The sequence below is a fragment of the Marmota marmota genome, unplaced genomic scaffold, assembly GCF_001458135.2.
Source record: "Marmota marmota marmota unplaced genomic scaffold, marMar, whole genome shotgun sequence".
NCBI lineage: Eukaryota > Metazoa > Chordata > Mammalia > Rodentia > Sciuridae > Marmota > Marmota marmota.
In genome coordinates, this window is record NW_025999977.1 from 48224870 (window position 1) to 48241280 (window position 16411).

Sequence of the window (16411 nt, forward strand, 5' to 3'; positions counted from 1 at the left end):
ACACACACATATATATATATATATATATATATATATATATATATAATTTTTTTTCAGAGTGTGGGTTTAGGATCTATATACTACAATCTCTTGGAGAATGGACTGGCCTTATTTTTAAGAAAGAAAAAAATGCTCGAGTAACTAAGAGTCTCATTTTGTAATTGTTTTAGTTTAGATGCTAAATGTTCACCAGTGGTGAAGTCTTGGTTGTCAATGTGGCCCTTGTGGGAGCTGCTGTAGGACTTTAGGAGGAGAGGTCTTGAGGTCCTTCGGTCATTGGGAGCATACCCTTTTGGGGTATTTTGGGATCCTGGGCCCCTTCCTCTTGTTCTTTCCTTTCTGTCTATGAGGCTGTTATGGTTTAGGTATTTTTAAGGTGTCCCCCAAAAGCTCATGTGTGAGAAAATACAAGAAATTTTAGAGGTAAAATGATTGGGTTATGAGAGGTTTAACCTAATCAAAGCATTAATCCACTGATAGGTATTAACTGGGTGGCAACTGTTGGCAGGTAGGGTGTGCATGGAGGAAGTGGGTCACTGAGGGAATGCCCTTGAAGTTCGTATTTTGTCCCTGATATGAGGAACTCTCTCTTTGCTTCCTGGTGTGATGTCCTGAGCTGCTTTCCCCACCTCACTCTTCTATCATAATGTTCTGCCTTGCCCCAGGTCCTGAGAGGGAATCAGTCATCTGTGGACTGAGACCTTTGAAACTGTGAGCCCCAAAATAAACTAAAATTGTTTTTTGATCATAGTGGTAAAAAAATCTGACTAAAACAGAGGCAAAATGCTTTTTTCTGCCATATGATCCCTGTCATTGACATCTCTTATTCCTATCAAAGGCCCAAAGCAATGGGCCTCCAAATCTAGGACTGGAACTTCCAAAACTATGAGCCTAATTAAGCATTTTCTCTTTATAAGTGAATTATTGCAGATATTTTGTTGTAGTGACAGAAAACTGACTAGCACAGTAGTGGTTGCAGTTGAATTCCTTTTGATCTAATTCATCGTTTATTTATCGTGCAGCTTTTCAGTACTTGCGTTGGGCCAGGCATTAGGTAGTGAGAATGTGATATTCTTGATATTCAATATTCCACTTCTCAATAACCTTATTTATATATGAAATAAGTGTTATTATTAACCATTTTACAGATAAGGAGGAAATTGAGCCAAAGATGCATTAGTAATATTACCAAATGACTTCATTAGTCAGCCTCAATTTCTCTTTCATCCCATTTCAATTAATATTATGATTCTACCTTTATATCTTACCAATGTCTTGTCCACATACCGTACTTAATTAAGATGATCTTCCAAATACTGTGGTCATATCATTTTCTTCAAGAGCCTCCCATCTCCTACTGAGAAACTTTAAACCATATTATGTATTTAGAATTTTCTATCATGTGGCAGAGACTGCTACTTGTCTGTCTTTACAACACAGTATTAAAATTTTTTTGGTGGTGTGCCCAAATAAAAGTAACCTTTTTCAGAATGCTCAATTTTTATCTACTACCTGAAGGAGAAAAAAAAATGGAGGACTCACTCATTTCTTTTAGTGTTCTTACCATATTCTTCCTTTAAAATTTATTTTGCCACTCCTAAGGAGAGAATGTTCAAGAAGAAAATGACTATTGATGTTCCTAAATCCGGATATTAGTCTTACTCTCCAATTTCTTATTTATAATTGCCTACAGAACATCACAGGATTTTTTTTTTTTTTACAGACACCTCAAACTCAACATGTTCAAACAATTATCTCCCTCACTCCCCCATCTCCATGAAGCTGTTCTCCTCCTCTGCTCCCTAGCACTGTGCTGGGGCCCATTACCAATGCAGTCCCCCAAGCCAGAACCTTGGATGCCATCCTCAGCATCCCCGTTTTCTCTCATTCTCCCCAGTCATTTCTTAAGTCCTGTGAATTTCACCTTCTAAACATCTCATGAATCCAGCCCTCACAGCTACTGTGTCATTCAGATTCTCATCTGTCTTGGACTTGGACTTGTTCGTTTTCATTCTCATAACTGTGCAAAAATTCAAACAAATCCTGTCCTTTCCCTGAATAAAACCGTTCAGTGGTTCCTCCCTTTCAGCAATAAAAATTAAAAGTCCTTAGCACAAGACCATTGGCTGGCTCTTTCACACCGTCTAGTCCTACCTCTTGCCATGCCTCTTTAGTGTACCATGGTGTCAGTAGTTTACTAAGCATGTAGTAGTATTTCTTCTTTTATACATGCTCTTTCTTCTTTGAAACTCTTCTTTACCTTGGTTTGCCTTTAATGGTACTATTCATCTTGTGTGTTAAGATGAAATATTGACTCTTAACAGAAGAATCTTTCTCTTCCTAGCCCATGGCAGACAGTTTACAAGGTTGTTGTGAAGATCAACAAAGGTGGGGCGTATTAAAGGACTGTACAAACTATGAAGTTGTATTCAAATACAAGATATTAGGTAATGTCAATCCATCTAATGATTACCAAGTTAAAGTTTATGTTGTCCATTTTTCATTTTAAAAAGCCAAATGTATGTGTTTCATTGTACAAGAATAAAACTCCTGTTTTGATTAAATTTTAATTCCTAACTCTAATATTAAGACACTTTATAATATTGACACTAGTTTCTCCCCCCTTGGATAAATTGTAGCATGAAGGTTGAATTTCTGTAGTGTGAAAAAACCATAAAGTATTTGAAAGTATTCATTAACTATTTGATATTCCATTACTTTTATTCTATTATTCTTGTTTTCTGTTCATATGTTTATTAGGGATACAAGTATAGAACTATACTAGAATACCTTCTGTTTTATGGCCTTTATTTTACAATCCTGTTATTTGAATCCAAAATAGTTATCATTATCTTCACTTTATAGTTCCTTAGAAAGTCCATATTACAATGCTTTCTAGAAGTTATGTCCCCATAATGTGATGGAACCAGGTGCAACTCAGTATCTAATCCTAGTTTCCAGTAATTGTTTTTTGATGATGACAGAATGTTTCTCTAGTTTCATTTTCCCCAAGTTTTCCTTGAGGTAACAAGAACTTGCTATAGTAGATTATAAATTTAGGAAGAATGTGAAGTACTATGACACTCCTTGAGGAGAAAACCAAAATATTTGTCTCACTTTTCCCCCCTTCATTAGGAGATGAGAGTACATTAAAAACAAAGATAAAGGATATTTAATGTGTTACTAAAAATTTATAGTCTAATATCATAGACAATTTTGCACTAAAATTGCAAATCACATACTTATTAAGTCATTTTAAATATTTATTAATGTTGCCACCAAACTTGGAGGCATCAAGGAATCTACTTTTATTCAAATTGCTTAAAATATAAAAGAGGTAAATGTTTGTATTGCTAAATTTCCCACTGCAATATTTCTGTTGGGACATTGATATTTAGTAACACAAATATACCTTAGTCTCTTATTTCAGTATGATTTGTTATATTTTTGATTAAATGAAATAAAATAAAATCAGCAAATGATCATTTATAATGATAACAGCTTCAGTTTTATATTTTCCATAAATAGAACTTCTATGTATGATTTTATTTGAATACAAAATTTCACATTTGACTTTAAAAAAAACTACCAGGGGATAGAAGTAGAAGAGGCATAATTGGAGGTAAAGACACATGGAAGAAAAGTTCTAAAATTATATAAAATTATGAACTTGAACCAGAAAAACAGCAGTGGAAATGAAAAGATGTGACTTTGATATAGTTGGGATAGGATGTACAGAATTTGATTCTTGATTACATATATAGGAGAAGGCAAAGTCAAACACAATCATAAGATTTGGAACTGGCTCACTGAAATAATGATAATTACTTTAGTTAAAAAAAAAGGACAAGTTTAGAGAAAAGGAGAGTAAGGAAGTGGGCTTACCATCTGGACATATGTCTTACATTTGAAAGGCTGTTGCACATCCAGTGGAGAAGTCAGCAGACATCAAGGACCAGCAGGTGTGGAACTTTGGTAAGAGGGCTGCATTAGAAATACAGAACAGGTAGTTGCGTATACAGATGATGGATGAGTCCATGAAAATAAGTATGACTGACAAAAGAGGATTATAAGAGAGAAGGGACAAGGAGGATAAAACTTGAGAAAGGAATCTGGTTGTGCCCTGGTTATTCTTTCTGTATAATTGTTTGTAAACTCCAAGAAAATAATGGTGATTTTACTCATTCGAGTATTGTCAAATAGTACTTAGGATATTATCTTTAAGAAAATGTGTGGGGTATAGTTCAGTGATAAAGTTATTGCCTAACAGATACTAGGTCCTGGGTTCAATCCCTATCATCACCAAAAAAAAAAAAAAAGTACATATCTAACTTAGCTAAAGTGAAAAATGGTCCACTGATAATAATAAAAATACTAATCTGTATTTGAAGTATATGCATGTTGGTATTTTAGAAAATATTAGTGTTTAAAATAAATGATTATTAATTTATCCAAGTGTACAAACACTACATACATGTATGTGTGTGCTTATGTACTTATGTCTACTTATCTATATCCATCCATCACATATCATATCTATCTAATTTTGTTTTCAAATTTGGGCTTTGTGGCAGATACTTTTATAAGAATATGCCTACCCTGTAAACCTACAGCTCCCTTGTCTCTTATTTAGTCTGAAAAAGTTAGTCCCTGGCTGCTGTTTGATGCTTGATCAGACACCAGAACTTTGATAAACCAATCGGATTATTTTCTTCTGGAAATTTGGATTTGGCATAGACAGAGTGTGTCAATTTCTCCTTGTGCTAGAAAAATCTAAGGTATAAAATTTTCTTTTCATCAAATTTACTCTGATTATTGTTTCCTCTATATTCTATGGCGAGTCTAATTTTTGTTTTCCTTAACATTGATTAGTTTTTCAATTCTATTAACTTTGTTCTTATGTCCAGTAAAGATAATACATTTTGTATGTTTTCATTTCTAACTTTTATTTCAGTTTGCTATTGCTCTGTTTTGGTTCAATAGAGGTCATTTCCCCTCCCTTCCTCCCTCCTTCCTTCCTTCTTTCCTCCCTCCCTCCCTCCCTCCTTCCTTCCTTCCTCTCTCCCTCCCTCACTCTCTCTATGTCTTCCTCTTTCTTTCTTTCTTTATCTGAAGATGAAAAAAGTTGTCTTCTAAAATTTCCTTTTTGTTTCTTATAGAATATTAGTTCCAGAAATGTGTTTTTTCTGAGTCTCTAGAGCAATGTCCCCTTTCCTGTCTTTACATTTTCAATGTGTAAGTTCCATTTTATTTTGTTGTTTGAAGGAAGCACTAATTGGTCCAGGATTTTCCAACAGAATTGAGTTTGCATTTTTCCTTAGACCCTTTCATTGTTCACTTGGGTATTGGTAACTTCTTTCAGAGCTAGCTTTAAAGGGCAAGTTGATATGTCTAGCCATTAGTTCATTTTATAATGAACAGGCTCAGCTAAAAAGCTATAATTTGTATTTTTTCTTTTTCTTTTATAAGAGGATGATAAAGGGAATGACCCTAGTCTAGATGACAATAGTGGGTTTGAATTAAATTTGAGATCATTTATACTAGTCTGGTTTAAAAGATAGGATATATATGATATGTGTTCCAAGAATATATCTCCAGATCTATCCCTATGTAATACAAGTTGAAATTTACCCTAAATCTATCAATCATATCCTTAACAATGTTGGAAACATTTTTTGTCTCTCATAGTATTTTGATGGAAAATATATCACCATTGCTCTTATATTTCTATGATAATCTGTAAGAAGCAGTCTATTGTGTGTTTTCAAAAAAACCAAGTAACAATAACAAATAATTTTCTTTTACTATGACATAAAAATGAACCCAATATAGCAAACCATTACTACTAGCTTACTTAGCAAACATTTATTAACACTCAATGCTATTCTAGATAGTAAATTAATAATGTTAATTTGCATCTAAGATGACACTGAGCCAGTTTCTTCCTATTGAAAACTGAATTAAATTCATGACTTCAGTTTTGAGTTCATTTAAAACAATTTCCTTGGGGACCTTTCATATTTGCTCATGAAAATCAGATTAAATACATTGATCATAACACCACTGCTAGAAGCTAGAATGCACATTCTGTTCAAGATTTCTTAGGCCAAGTGAATGGATATTTTAATAAAACTAAGTATTAATAACACTGTAATACAAACAATATTTTGATATTACAAATTTACATTGGTAAAGCATAATGCTTTATCAATGATCCATATATTTTTATTTAAAAATGGGCTTTATTTTTTAGAGCAGTTTTAGGTTTATAGTATATGTATGTTTCTACTCAGTTCTGGTTATATAGATTATGGCAGTATCACAAACACAAACATGTTGATTGTGAAAAATAAGACTAAATAGATTAATTATATTGCTTCTTTAATATTGTAGGTTCCTGATACTCAGGATGCATATACCTTAAGACCTTCTTGACTCTCAAATATATGAATGGATAAAATGACTCTGTTGAGTGTCACTTACATTTCTGTGAGAATCTGTAAGAAGCAGTCTATTGTGTGTTTTTAAAAAAAAAGCTAAGTAATGATAACAAATAATTTTCTCTCACTATGGCATAAAAATTAACCACATATAGCAAACCATTACTACTATCCTTACTCAGCAAATATTTATTTACACTCAATGCTATTCTGGTGTCTGGTATGCAGTGTCTCTCTGGATAAAATGGTTTTGTTGATAAAATGATCACATTATTAAGATTATTATAAATTAAATAACAATATCAAAGCTATATGGAACTGCAAACATTGGGTGGTCAGTTTACTATATTTACTAATTTAGTTGTCCAGTTAATAAGCACAAACTTGATAACTGCATAAAATTCACATTTGTTCTTTATAAAAAATGACCTATTACTATGATAAACTTCAGGGTCATTCATAAGTAGATATAGCCCAAGGATTAAATCTGTCAAGTCCATTTTCTATGAAAGTCTTAATATCTAGAAACATTATTGAAAATTTCATACATGTTTTGTACTACTTGAAAAATAACAAATGAAATTCTGGAGCATGACCATTTTGAAAGCAGTTTGAATCCAATGGATTAAGGCCAGTTTTTAAAAAGCTAAAGTTTATTCTTTGGTCTTTATGGATTCAACATGCATTTTTAAAAATAGACCTTTCTAAGGACTACTAAATAGATTGATGCTCTTTCTTCTGTTGTTGAGGGTAATAAATCCACCAATCTAAGATAATGGGCCATTAATGATGTTATTTCTGCTTGTATTTGTTTTATTCTAAAAGCTGTGTGAACAATTTGCCACTTTGGTCTGAAGGAAAGAATACAGTAACCCACTCTATTTATGTTTTAGGGATTACCAATACAAGAAGTGAGTGTTTGTAAGGCAACTGGTGAAATACCTTTAGTTAAGAAAGCTTTACTCAGTAATATTAAGGGAGTTAGGATGGAGTGGCCCTGATGCTGTAAGGTGAGTGTGCTTTTTATTTCCTCCTTTGGGTATTTGTTCTTGATCACTTCTATACCAAGGACTGTGCTGTTACTTGGTGGTACATTTTATTAAAACACTATGCCAAAAATGAATCTCCTCAGATCTATGACAATATTTCTTTTTTCTCAGAGGGGAAAATTTCATTTTTGGGGCATATTTATGGTGATGCTCTTCTGTGGGGTGAACTGGGAGTGGAGCAGTTCACAGGTTATGGCAGTCAATAATTTCTGAACAACTCCTCTACCTGAAGTTAGAGCAGAATAGAAGACATTACATGAGGCTGAGCTGGGAAAGATGTCCTCTCATGAAGATCTGACTCAGAGCATCTCTACACCCAAAAGATTCCTCCAACTACTAATCTGTAGTATTCTTAGTGCCCCACTCATATTTGTATTTCAAATGAGGAATTTCTCAAGGGATTAGCATATTCCACAGAAAAATTTGAATTACAGTGCATTAGTTAATTCATACAACACTAACATTTTAGCTTATTCTTCAAGGTCTTATTCAGATCTTATGAAGACCTCCCTGATTATATATCTGAGGTTGATATTTTCTTCATTTTCATTTCCAGTGGTCTCAAGATGAATGGAATAATCAATGAAATATCACCATGACATATAATTTTTTTAATTTTAGCATCCACCTGTATTGTAAAGTTCTTGTGTGTGTGTGTGTGTGTGTGTGCTCGTGCACGCGCATAAACTATGGTATATACCTTTCCTTTATATCATTCAAAATGCCAAGTTCTTGATTCAGAATGGATCTTAGCAATTATATGATTGATTAATCCATTTCTTTAGTTTTCATTCTCAGTGAGTTTTTTTTCTGCCATTTTACTATTTAGAAAAAGTTGAATTACTTTGCTGGGCATGATGGCTCACACCCCTAATCCCAGAGGCTCAGGGGGCTGAGGCAGGAGGATCACAAGTTCAAGGCCATCCTCAGCAACTTAGTGAGAACCTATCTCAAAATAAATAATAAAAAGGTCTGGGGATGTGGCTCTGTGGTTAAGTGCCTCTGGGTTCAGTCCCTGGTATTAAAAAAGAAACTTAAATTACCCAGAATTCTGACAATTTCAAATATTATTCTTATAACTCAACTTAATATGATTCTATGTTCTAATTAGTACAGTAAGTATGATACATAATTTTTCACTTATAAAACCATAACTGTTGGAAAACAGTTGTTCTCATACTGATTTTAAAGAGCAAAAAATTAAAACAATTTATTTTTGATGTTTATTATTAAATTATAGTTGTGTATTTGTGTATATAGTTTAATATATCTTTATAACTTTATAGAGTATAATCTGATGTTATAATATGTGTATATAGGGAAAATTTGATTTCTCCACAGGTGATTATATTTCTAATAATGCAATATAGGTATGTATGTACAAGATATGGTGAAATATAAAAGTATTCATACAGAGTGACTTAGTGTTTGAGTGCATTTTTCTATAATTAGATTGATGGAAAAAAGGAAATTACATTTGACAGAGAAAATTTCTAGGCTTATTTGACTGGGCAACAGTTTTTATAATTGCCAACAGACACTGAAACCATCTTGGCAATTAGTGTTTTTTATTTGGAAGCCAAGAAATATGTTTATATTGTTTATATTCTTTTTAATGTAATTGTCCATTTTTTTCCTACTGAGAAATGGAGGTTGTATTATACTTTTTTTTTTCTCTCTCTCTCTCTCATTTTTCATTTGGGAGCTTCCCTGGAATTGAACATAACTTCCCAAGGCTTTTTTAAACTTGTATAAGTTTAAAGGATTTCCCTTTCTATTCTTTCTAATGCAAAAATGTACAACTTTATGTTTCAGGATTGATTGTCTCTGTACAAGTTACAGTGAAGTCAACATAATTATTGATTAAAAATTATTTGCCTCTTACCTATTCTTCACACTTCAAGACAAAAATTAGAATTCTATAATATTTATATTTAATATTACTTATTTTATATCTTATCCATTGGGTATATAGCCAAGCCAATAATTAAAAATTATTATTGTCTTTTGTGTGGAAGATCTCATACTAAATACTGAAAATATGAAGGTAGATAAATTAACTATTCTAAGTCTCAAGAAGCTAATAATTTGGTGGAAGATATAGTATATATACAACTAGCCATTTTGTAATTTTGTGAATATTGCAGTAGATGTCTGAAATGTAGAAATATGGAGGCATACATGTTGGGTGCAGAGCAGGCTGAACTGTGTTGTCTGCAGGGCAGGCTGAACAGATGTTGGCTGCAAGATAGCCCACGCACTCAAACCCCCCTCTATCTGGTCCTTTATCACCTGTTTGCCTCAAGTCTGAACATTCAACCTTGCTCAAGGCTGAACACTTAACCCCCCCCTTGAGCCAACAAGGCAGCTTGCAGACCCAGAGGCCCCATTAGATTTGGGCTATAAAAACTCCCTCCTGCCAGGCCCCCCTCTCGCTATCTCTCTTGCTTTCTCTGTCTCTCTCCTGCTTGCGCTTCCCCCCTCTCTCTCTCTCTCTCTCTCTCTCTCTCTCTCTCTCTTTCCTCCTTTCTTTTCTCTTTGCTGCACTGCTGCAATAAAGATCTTTTGGTTGCTCCGAGTGTTGTGGTCACTTTCCTTTCAATACCTGATTAGTTTGGAGAAAAAGGGGAGTTTTATAGAAAATTATAGGGTTAGAGGACCGGGATGTATAAGTGGATCTTCCAAGAATGAGTTTTTGGGTACCATTTCTACATTTGCTAAGATTTGGCTCCCTTTTCTTCAGTTCCTCATTATACCCCACTGTGGCTTTTATTCTGCTATACGGAAATAAATGTGTATGTTTTTCCTCTTACTATGCTGTACATTCCTGGAAAATAACTGTGTTATTTTTGAAACCCTGACACTTAACACAGTGCTCAGTGCATAACTGATGTCCAATAAATGTCTTCTGAACTGAATAATGACAACTAAAAAAACCCCTAAGTGTTTGGGAATTAAAGTAGTTTTGTGTTGCAGAGTGTGAGAGGCAGAGAGTAGAATGAAGTGGCTGAGGTAAGGGTAGAAAATAGCTTTCCATCAAATTGTGAACAGCTCAATTAACTAGGCCAGAATGCTAGAATGCATTCTTGATGGACAAGGATATCATACATATATAATAACTCTATTTATATAATATAATAACTCTACTTATATAATATATAATTTCCATTATATAAATATTATTATGTATTTATATTATATAACATATATCATCATACTTATATGATAAATAAACAATAAGCATAATATCTATATAATAGTATTTATAGCATTGGACACATTTTCTTGCACATCATAGGTGTTCAGTAAAACAAAGAAGAAATAAATCAAAGCACCAGATGAGACCAAACACTTTAAAGAACTTTGAAGACTATATTATTGTTGAGTTATCAAGGATCATTGGCAGTAAGCAATGAGTACACTCTTCCCTAGATAATGAAAGAGGAAACAGTCTTTTGATCAATTGCTTCACACCCAGCTGAACCTATTTCTATTCCAAAGCCACAGAACTGTAAGAAAACTTTAAATATGGAAATATTTATTTTTTTGTATGTGGTAAATTTTGGTACCTCTACTCATAAAAACTTACTAAATGAGATGAACCACATATTTTAACACCAGATATTTTTTAAAATAAAGTTTTACATATGTTTTAACATCAAGTATAGATCAGTTGAATTGCTAAACTTTGACCTTAGCCAAACTATGATGAGCCACTTGTTTTACTACTGTTACAGCCCTGTAGTGTGAACTGATTTATGCAGAACTATAACTGAATTATTGTAATATAGAGTTGATGCAGTACTATGTTGGCAATTGTTTAACAACTGGCTTTCTAGAAAGAAGGAAGAGGAGGAGAAGGAGGAGGAGGAGGAGGAGGAGGAGGAGGAGGAGGGTCTGATTCCTAGCATTTGCTGATTCTGTGATGTAAATACTTCCATCATGGCCCACTCTAAACTACCCACATGAAATCATTAAAATGCATAGATGGGAAGAGATGCTGCCAATCAGCTTGTCTGAATCTGTAAGAGCCAGCTCAGCACACTGCAAGTTTGATAATAATAACTATACTAATTAAAAAAAATGAACACAGACTTATGTGCCCAGAACTCTTCTTAGTGCTTTACATAGTATATTGCATTTAATTAACACAACCACCTATGAGGTAGGTTCTCCTCTATAATTCCCACTGACTCTGTCTCACAAAAGCTAAATCATTGGCTTATATTATACATTTAGAAAAAGCAGACTATAGATTCAAATTATTTTGATTCCAGACCTTACTCATCCAACTACTATTTTATTTTACATTCTGAATAAAAAAGTCCAACATAATTTTCATGTTCAATACATTTTGTATTTAATGTGAATCTACGTAATTCCTTAAAAACCTGAAGCAAATAATAGCTTTATGAATTTTTAATGTCAATCTTTTTATTGTACAAGCAACTGAAACAAAGTAACCAATTTCAGCAAAACTATATAAAAGCAGAAAACAATCTAAGTAAGCATGAGTTTGTATGATTAAAGAAGATATTTGCCATCTCAAAATATTGAAAAGAATTACTGTAAAAAATTAATTGAATGACTTCACAATTATTTACATTTTCATGAATTCTGATACAATACAAACTCTTTATTTTAATGACAAATATCTTTCAATGATGGAGAAATTTCTTAGAATATCAGATTGATGTTGTAAATAATTGAACATTCTACCTGGCTTTCCAAGCATGCAGAAAATATAATAGTTCATTAGTGGAGGTAAGAGTTAGAGGTGAAAAAGAATGGTCAGCAGATAAAACTGTAGTTTTCCAAAGATACAAGATGGCTGCAAACTTTGAAATCATGGCAGAAGCCTAGGTAAAACCTGTCATTGTCCTTTATGCAGATGATCCAACCTATGCCCAAGACTGAAACTATGCAGGGGCTTTAAATGTTTAAGGAATGACAAAAAATTTATTATTGTAGCAAAGCAAGTTATGTCATGGACATAGTCGTGGAAGCTGAAAAATCAGTTTGGAACTGAACTATGGAGACTACACATATTTCCAATTAAAAAGTTTGTATTTTGTTTTATAAGTGTTGAAAAATCAAAAGAAGTAAGGAAGTAACAAAATGATTAATATTTTATTAAGAAGAAAACTCTTAAAATAGTGTTGGGCAGTTGAAGAGAGACTAGTAAAATGAAGATCAGCTTATTACAGTGTTTACAGAAAGAGGGCTTGAAATAAATATGAAATATTATGGATAAAGAAGTGGGGATTAATATCAGGGCCCTAGGGATTGGATGTTGGGGAAAACAAGGAAGAGAAAAAGTTAATATCTCTAACTTTTGTTAAAAAAATTTTCTGGGTTAGGAAAGTGGATAGACAATAATGCCTCAAATAAAAATTGAGGAGGAGGTGGAGGAGGTTTATAGTTTAACTCATTTGCATAGACATTGTTTCATTTTAGATGATATTTATGTTACAGATTGCTCTATTGACCGTTTAATTGTACTTGCGGATATACACAGTATCACATTTTCTTAAATATTTTCTCACCCAGTGCTTTTATTGAGTTGATAAAAAGTGTTATTTGTATTTTTCAAGCTGTATTTATTATAAATATTTTTGTAAGTGATGATATTTTCCTCTTTAATCCCCATGTTTGTTTTAAATATTTTTGTTGCTGGTTCTTATTGAGTATTTAAAATATCTTTTATCTCTCAGTCTGAGATAAAACTTTAGGTTTAGCATATTTATTTACCACTTAGATGATTTATTAACAGAAATAAAAAGAAAAACTGCCATATCACATTTCTGGTCCTACCATGAAACTTAAATGATATTAAACCTTTAATAGTTAAAGTTTACTTTTTCAGCTTCATCTTTTTTACAATTTGCTTCATGCTCCCTACACCAGAATGTTTATTTTCTTGGTATTCCATGGTGGAGTAGTTTTCATGTAAATTGTATTTTAATATAATTAAGAAAAGCAAATTTCTGTCCTAGCATGTTTAAACCAAAGCAAAATAAACAGAAGAAACCTAAAAACATTTTTAAGAAACCACAAAATCCATTTGGATCATAAGGCATATTCATAGTAGTGTCATTTTACTTTTTCTCATTAGCTGAATTACTTAGGTGAGGGTATAAAAATGAATAAATTCTTGTCTTAATTCACAGAATTTAGTGAAGAGGCCATATAAATAATTCAATACAATAAGATGTTTAGAAATAAAGTGCTATAGGAACACTGATGAGGATATAAGTGATTCTGCCCAGGGATTAGCGACAACAGAAAGGAGGTACAGATGCTTTTAAAGTGGGGCTAGCTTTTGGGTAGGACCTTTAAGACAGAGGAATTGGCCAGGTGGACAAAGAGAAGGGCACTGAGAACATACTGGGATAGCAAGAAAACAAACATTCTGGTAGGGAACATGGAGAAAATATAGAAAAGATGAAGTTAAAAAATTTAAGGTAGGTACCTCATTGTAAGGATGTGGCATATCATGGAGGTGAAGCATACCAGGGTACTGAGTTAACTTCTTTGTTTTTTTGGTACTGAAGGCTGAATCCAGGAGTGCTTTCCCACTGAGCAGCACTCCCAGTTCTTCTCCTTCTCCTTCTTCTTATTTTTTTTTAGACAGGGTCTCAATAAATTTCTGAGACTGGCCTTGGACTCTGAATCCTCCTCCCCAGGCCTCCCAGTTGCTGGGATTGCAGGCCGGTGCTGTTGTGCCTGCCCTGAGTGAACATCTAACTTAACTTTTGTCTCCACCATGGAGTTTATCTCCTGAACTCGCTCATCCTTTTATGCCTTCAAGTCTAACTGTAATAAGACACCAAGCTAGAAGGAATCAATTGGATGCTGCCTGTCCTCAAAGCTCAGTTTACTGTTACAAGCTCAGGTAAGTGGTTTTATAAAAAGGATAGGTAACGTAATATAGGAAAGTGTGTCATTTGAAATGGAACAAATCTCATTTATATCTTGATTAGAATAAATTGAAGACACAACTTTCTGTATTTTTCATTTATAACTGGTCCATTTCAAAGTAGCATTTATAAAAAAGGAAAAGCTGGGCATGGTAGTGTGTACCTGTAATCCCAGTGATTTGGGAGGCTGAGGCAGGAGGATTGCAAGGTCTAGGCCAGACTCAGCAACTTAGTGAGAACCTGTCTCAAAATAAAAATAAAAAGGGATGAGGATGTAGTTCAGTGGCATCCCCAATACAAATAAAATAAAATATTAAAACATTAAAATAATAGGAAAAACACACAAACAGTAGTTCTGATAGGCATTATTTGAAATGGCAGTGGCCATCACAAGAAAAGACTCATTTTTTTGAGACCTTCACTGATCAGAATTTCAGCAAGATAAAAACAAAGAAAAATTTCTGTACTTTTCTGTATATCTAGTAATGCCTTAGACATCATTGTCAAGCAATTGTTGAATTACGTTTGACACTTTGAGGTTTTATTTGAATTATAGTTCTTGGGTAATGCACAGATGTTAAATAATCCATGATAAAAAGCTAGAAAATAAATGTATCTTTGGTCACACTGGTAAAATGAAGAAATAAATCCCAAGTTACAGATCAATCTAGAACCCATAGGAGCTATGACATTTACTTTACAGATTAAAAAAACAAAACAAAACAACAACAACAACAAAAACACCTTGCTCCTATTGTATGTCGCTCCTAGTGTTCCCTTTATATATCTACCTGAGCAATGGAAGTTGGTCTGTACGCGTTGATCAGAAGCATAGAACAGATTACATTAGAATAGAACGCAGATTTGCGAAAAATCTGGGGGAAAATCTGGGTAATATAATGTAAGATATAGAGTTCTCAAATAGCACCTTGATAACTCACTGATGTGTGATGCCTACTTTCACATCCCTATAGTGTGGATGAAGTGCTTACACTGAAGGGCTTCCTAATTTAAGTCAGCACTTCTCTAGAAGGATTTATACACTGAAGTAATATCAAATGCCTAGAATTGGAATCAAAATTCATCTACAAGTATGTATAAGAGAGGAGGCTGATGAACAGAACCTAGAGTAGTTTGTGGTCATATATTGCTATACACGCCCCCACAGATTCTGGAATCAGGACTCCTGTTGCCCATTATTGCTATTCCTATACATTGTTAGGAAAATAAAATATACTAGTTTTGAAACAGCCACCAAGAGGATTGAGATTTTTGATTACTGAGCAGTAATCATATGTTTCTTAATCCCTTTCTTTATGACCACGGAATTTACAAAAATCAGGATTGACTGAAAAATCATAAAGAAAGGATTGTCAGAGCAGAGAAAAAAAAAACAAGAAATGGCATTTAAAGAATTCATTATTAGGCATGAGTCAGAACTGTGACATTCTGTGTGTTTACCATCTTCTCTAAACGGAGAAGACCAAACGTCATTTTGCCCAAAATATTTGGGAAGAAAACCCCACAGAGTATGAGAAAACTTTTTTTTTTTTTTTTTCTTTTTAGTCTAGAGCGAAGGAAGACTATCTGGATAATGAATCCCACACATTTCCCCCAGACGCTCAGACGGTTGAGTGCAGGGTCGTCCGTCTGCCCCCCCACGGTTTGGCCAAGTGGCCGCGGGAGGACAGCCGCGGACCGGTCAGGTGCTCACAGAGGCGCGGTTCTACTGGACAAGCCCCTGAGAAGCCTCTTCTGAGGAAAACAGAATTTTACAATTTTTTATAAAAAGGTGTTTCCATTCATGAATTTTAAGAGATTCTGGCGTTTCCCTTTGGTTTTCCCTGAGGGACTAGTAAAACACCTAGACCAGCTACAGTGGCGGCCGCAGAAGGAGGCGCTAAAAATAGCCACTATAACGGCCCGGGCGGGCGCTTTGGACTCAGTGAGAGACGAACCGCGCGCGGGGTGCTGGGGGCGGGCGGGTCCGCGGAGGGGTGAT

The 16411-nt window shown here is 34.0% G+C and overlaps 1 protein-coding gene across 1 annotated transcript in view; it reads left to right on the forward strand.

Annotated features, from left to right (window-relative positions):
- Rad51ap2 (RAD51 associated protein 2) overlaps positions 1-16411 on the forward strand; it is a 55360-nt gene that overhangs the window by 34241 nt on the left and 4708 nt on the right. The window contains 1 exon segment of the mRNA XM_015479435.2: positions 15976-16110. Coding sequence (XP_015334921.2) covers positions 15976-16110 — 135 coding nt within the window.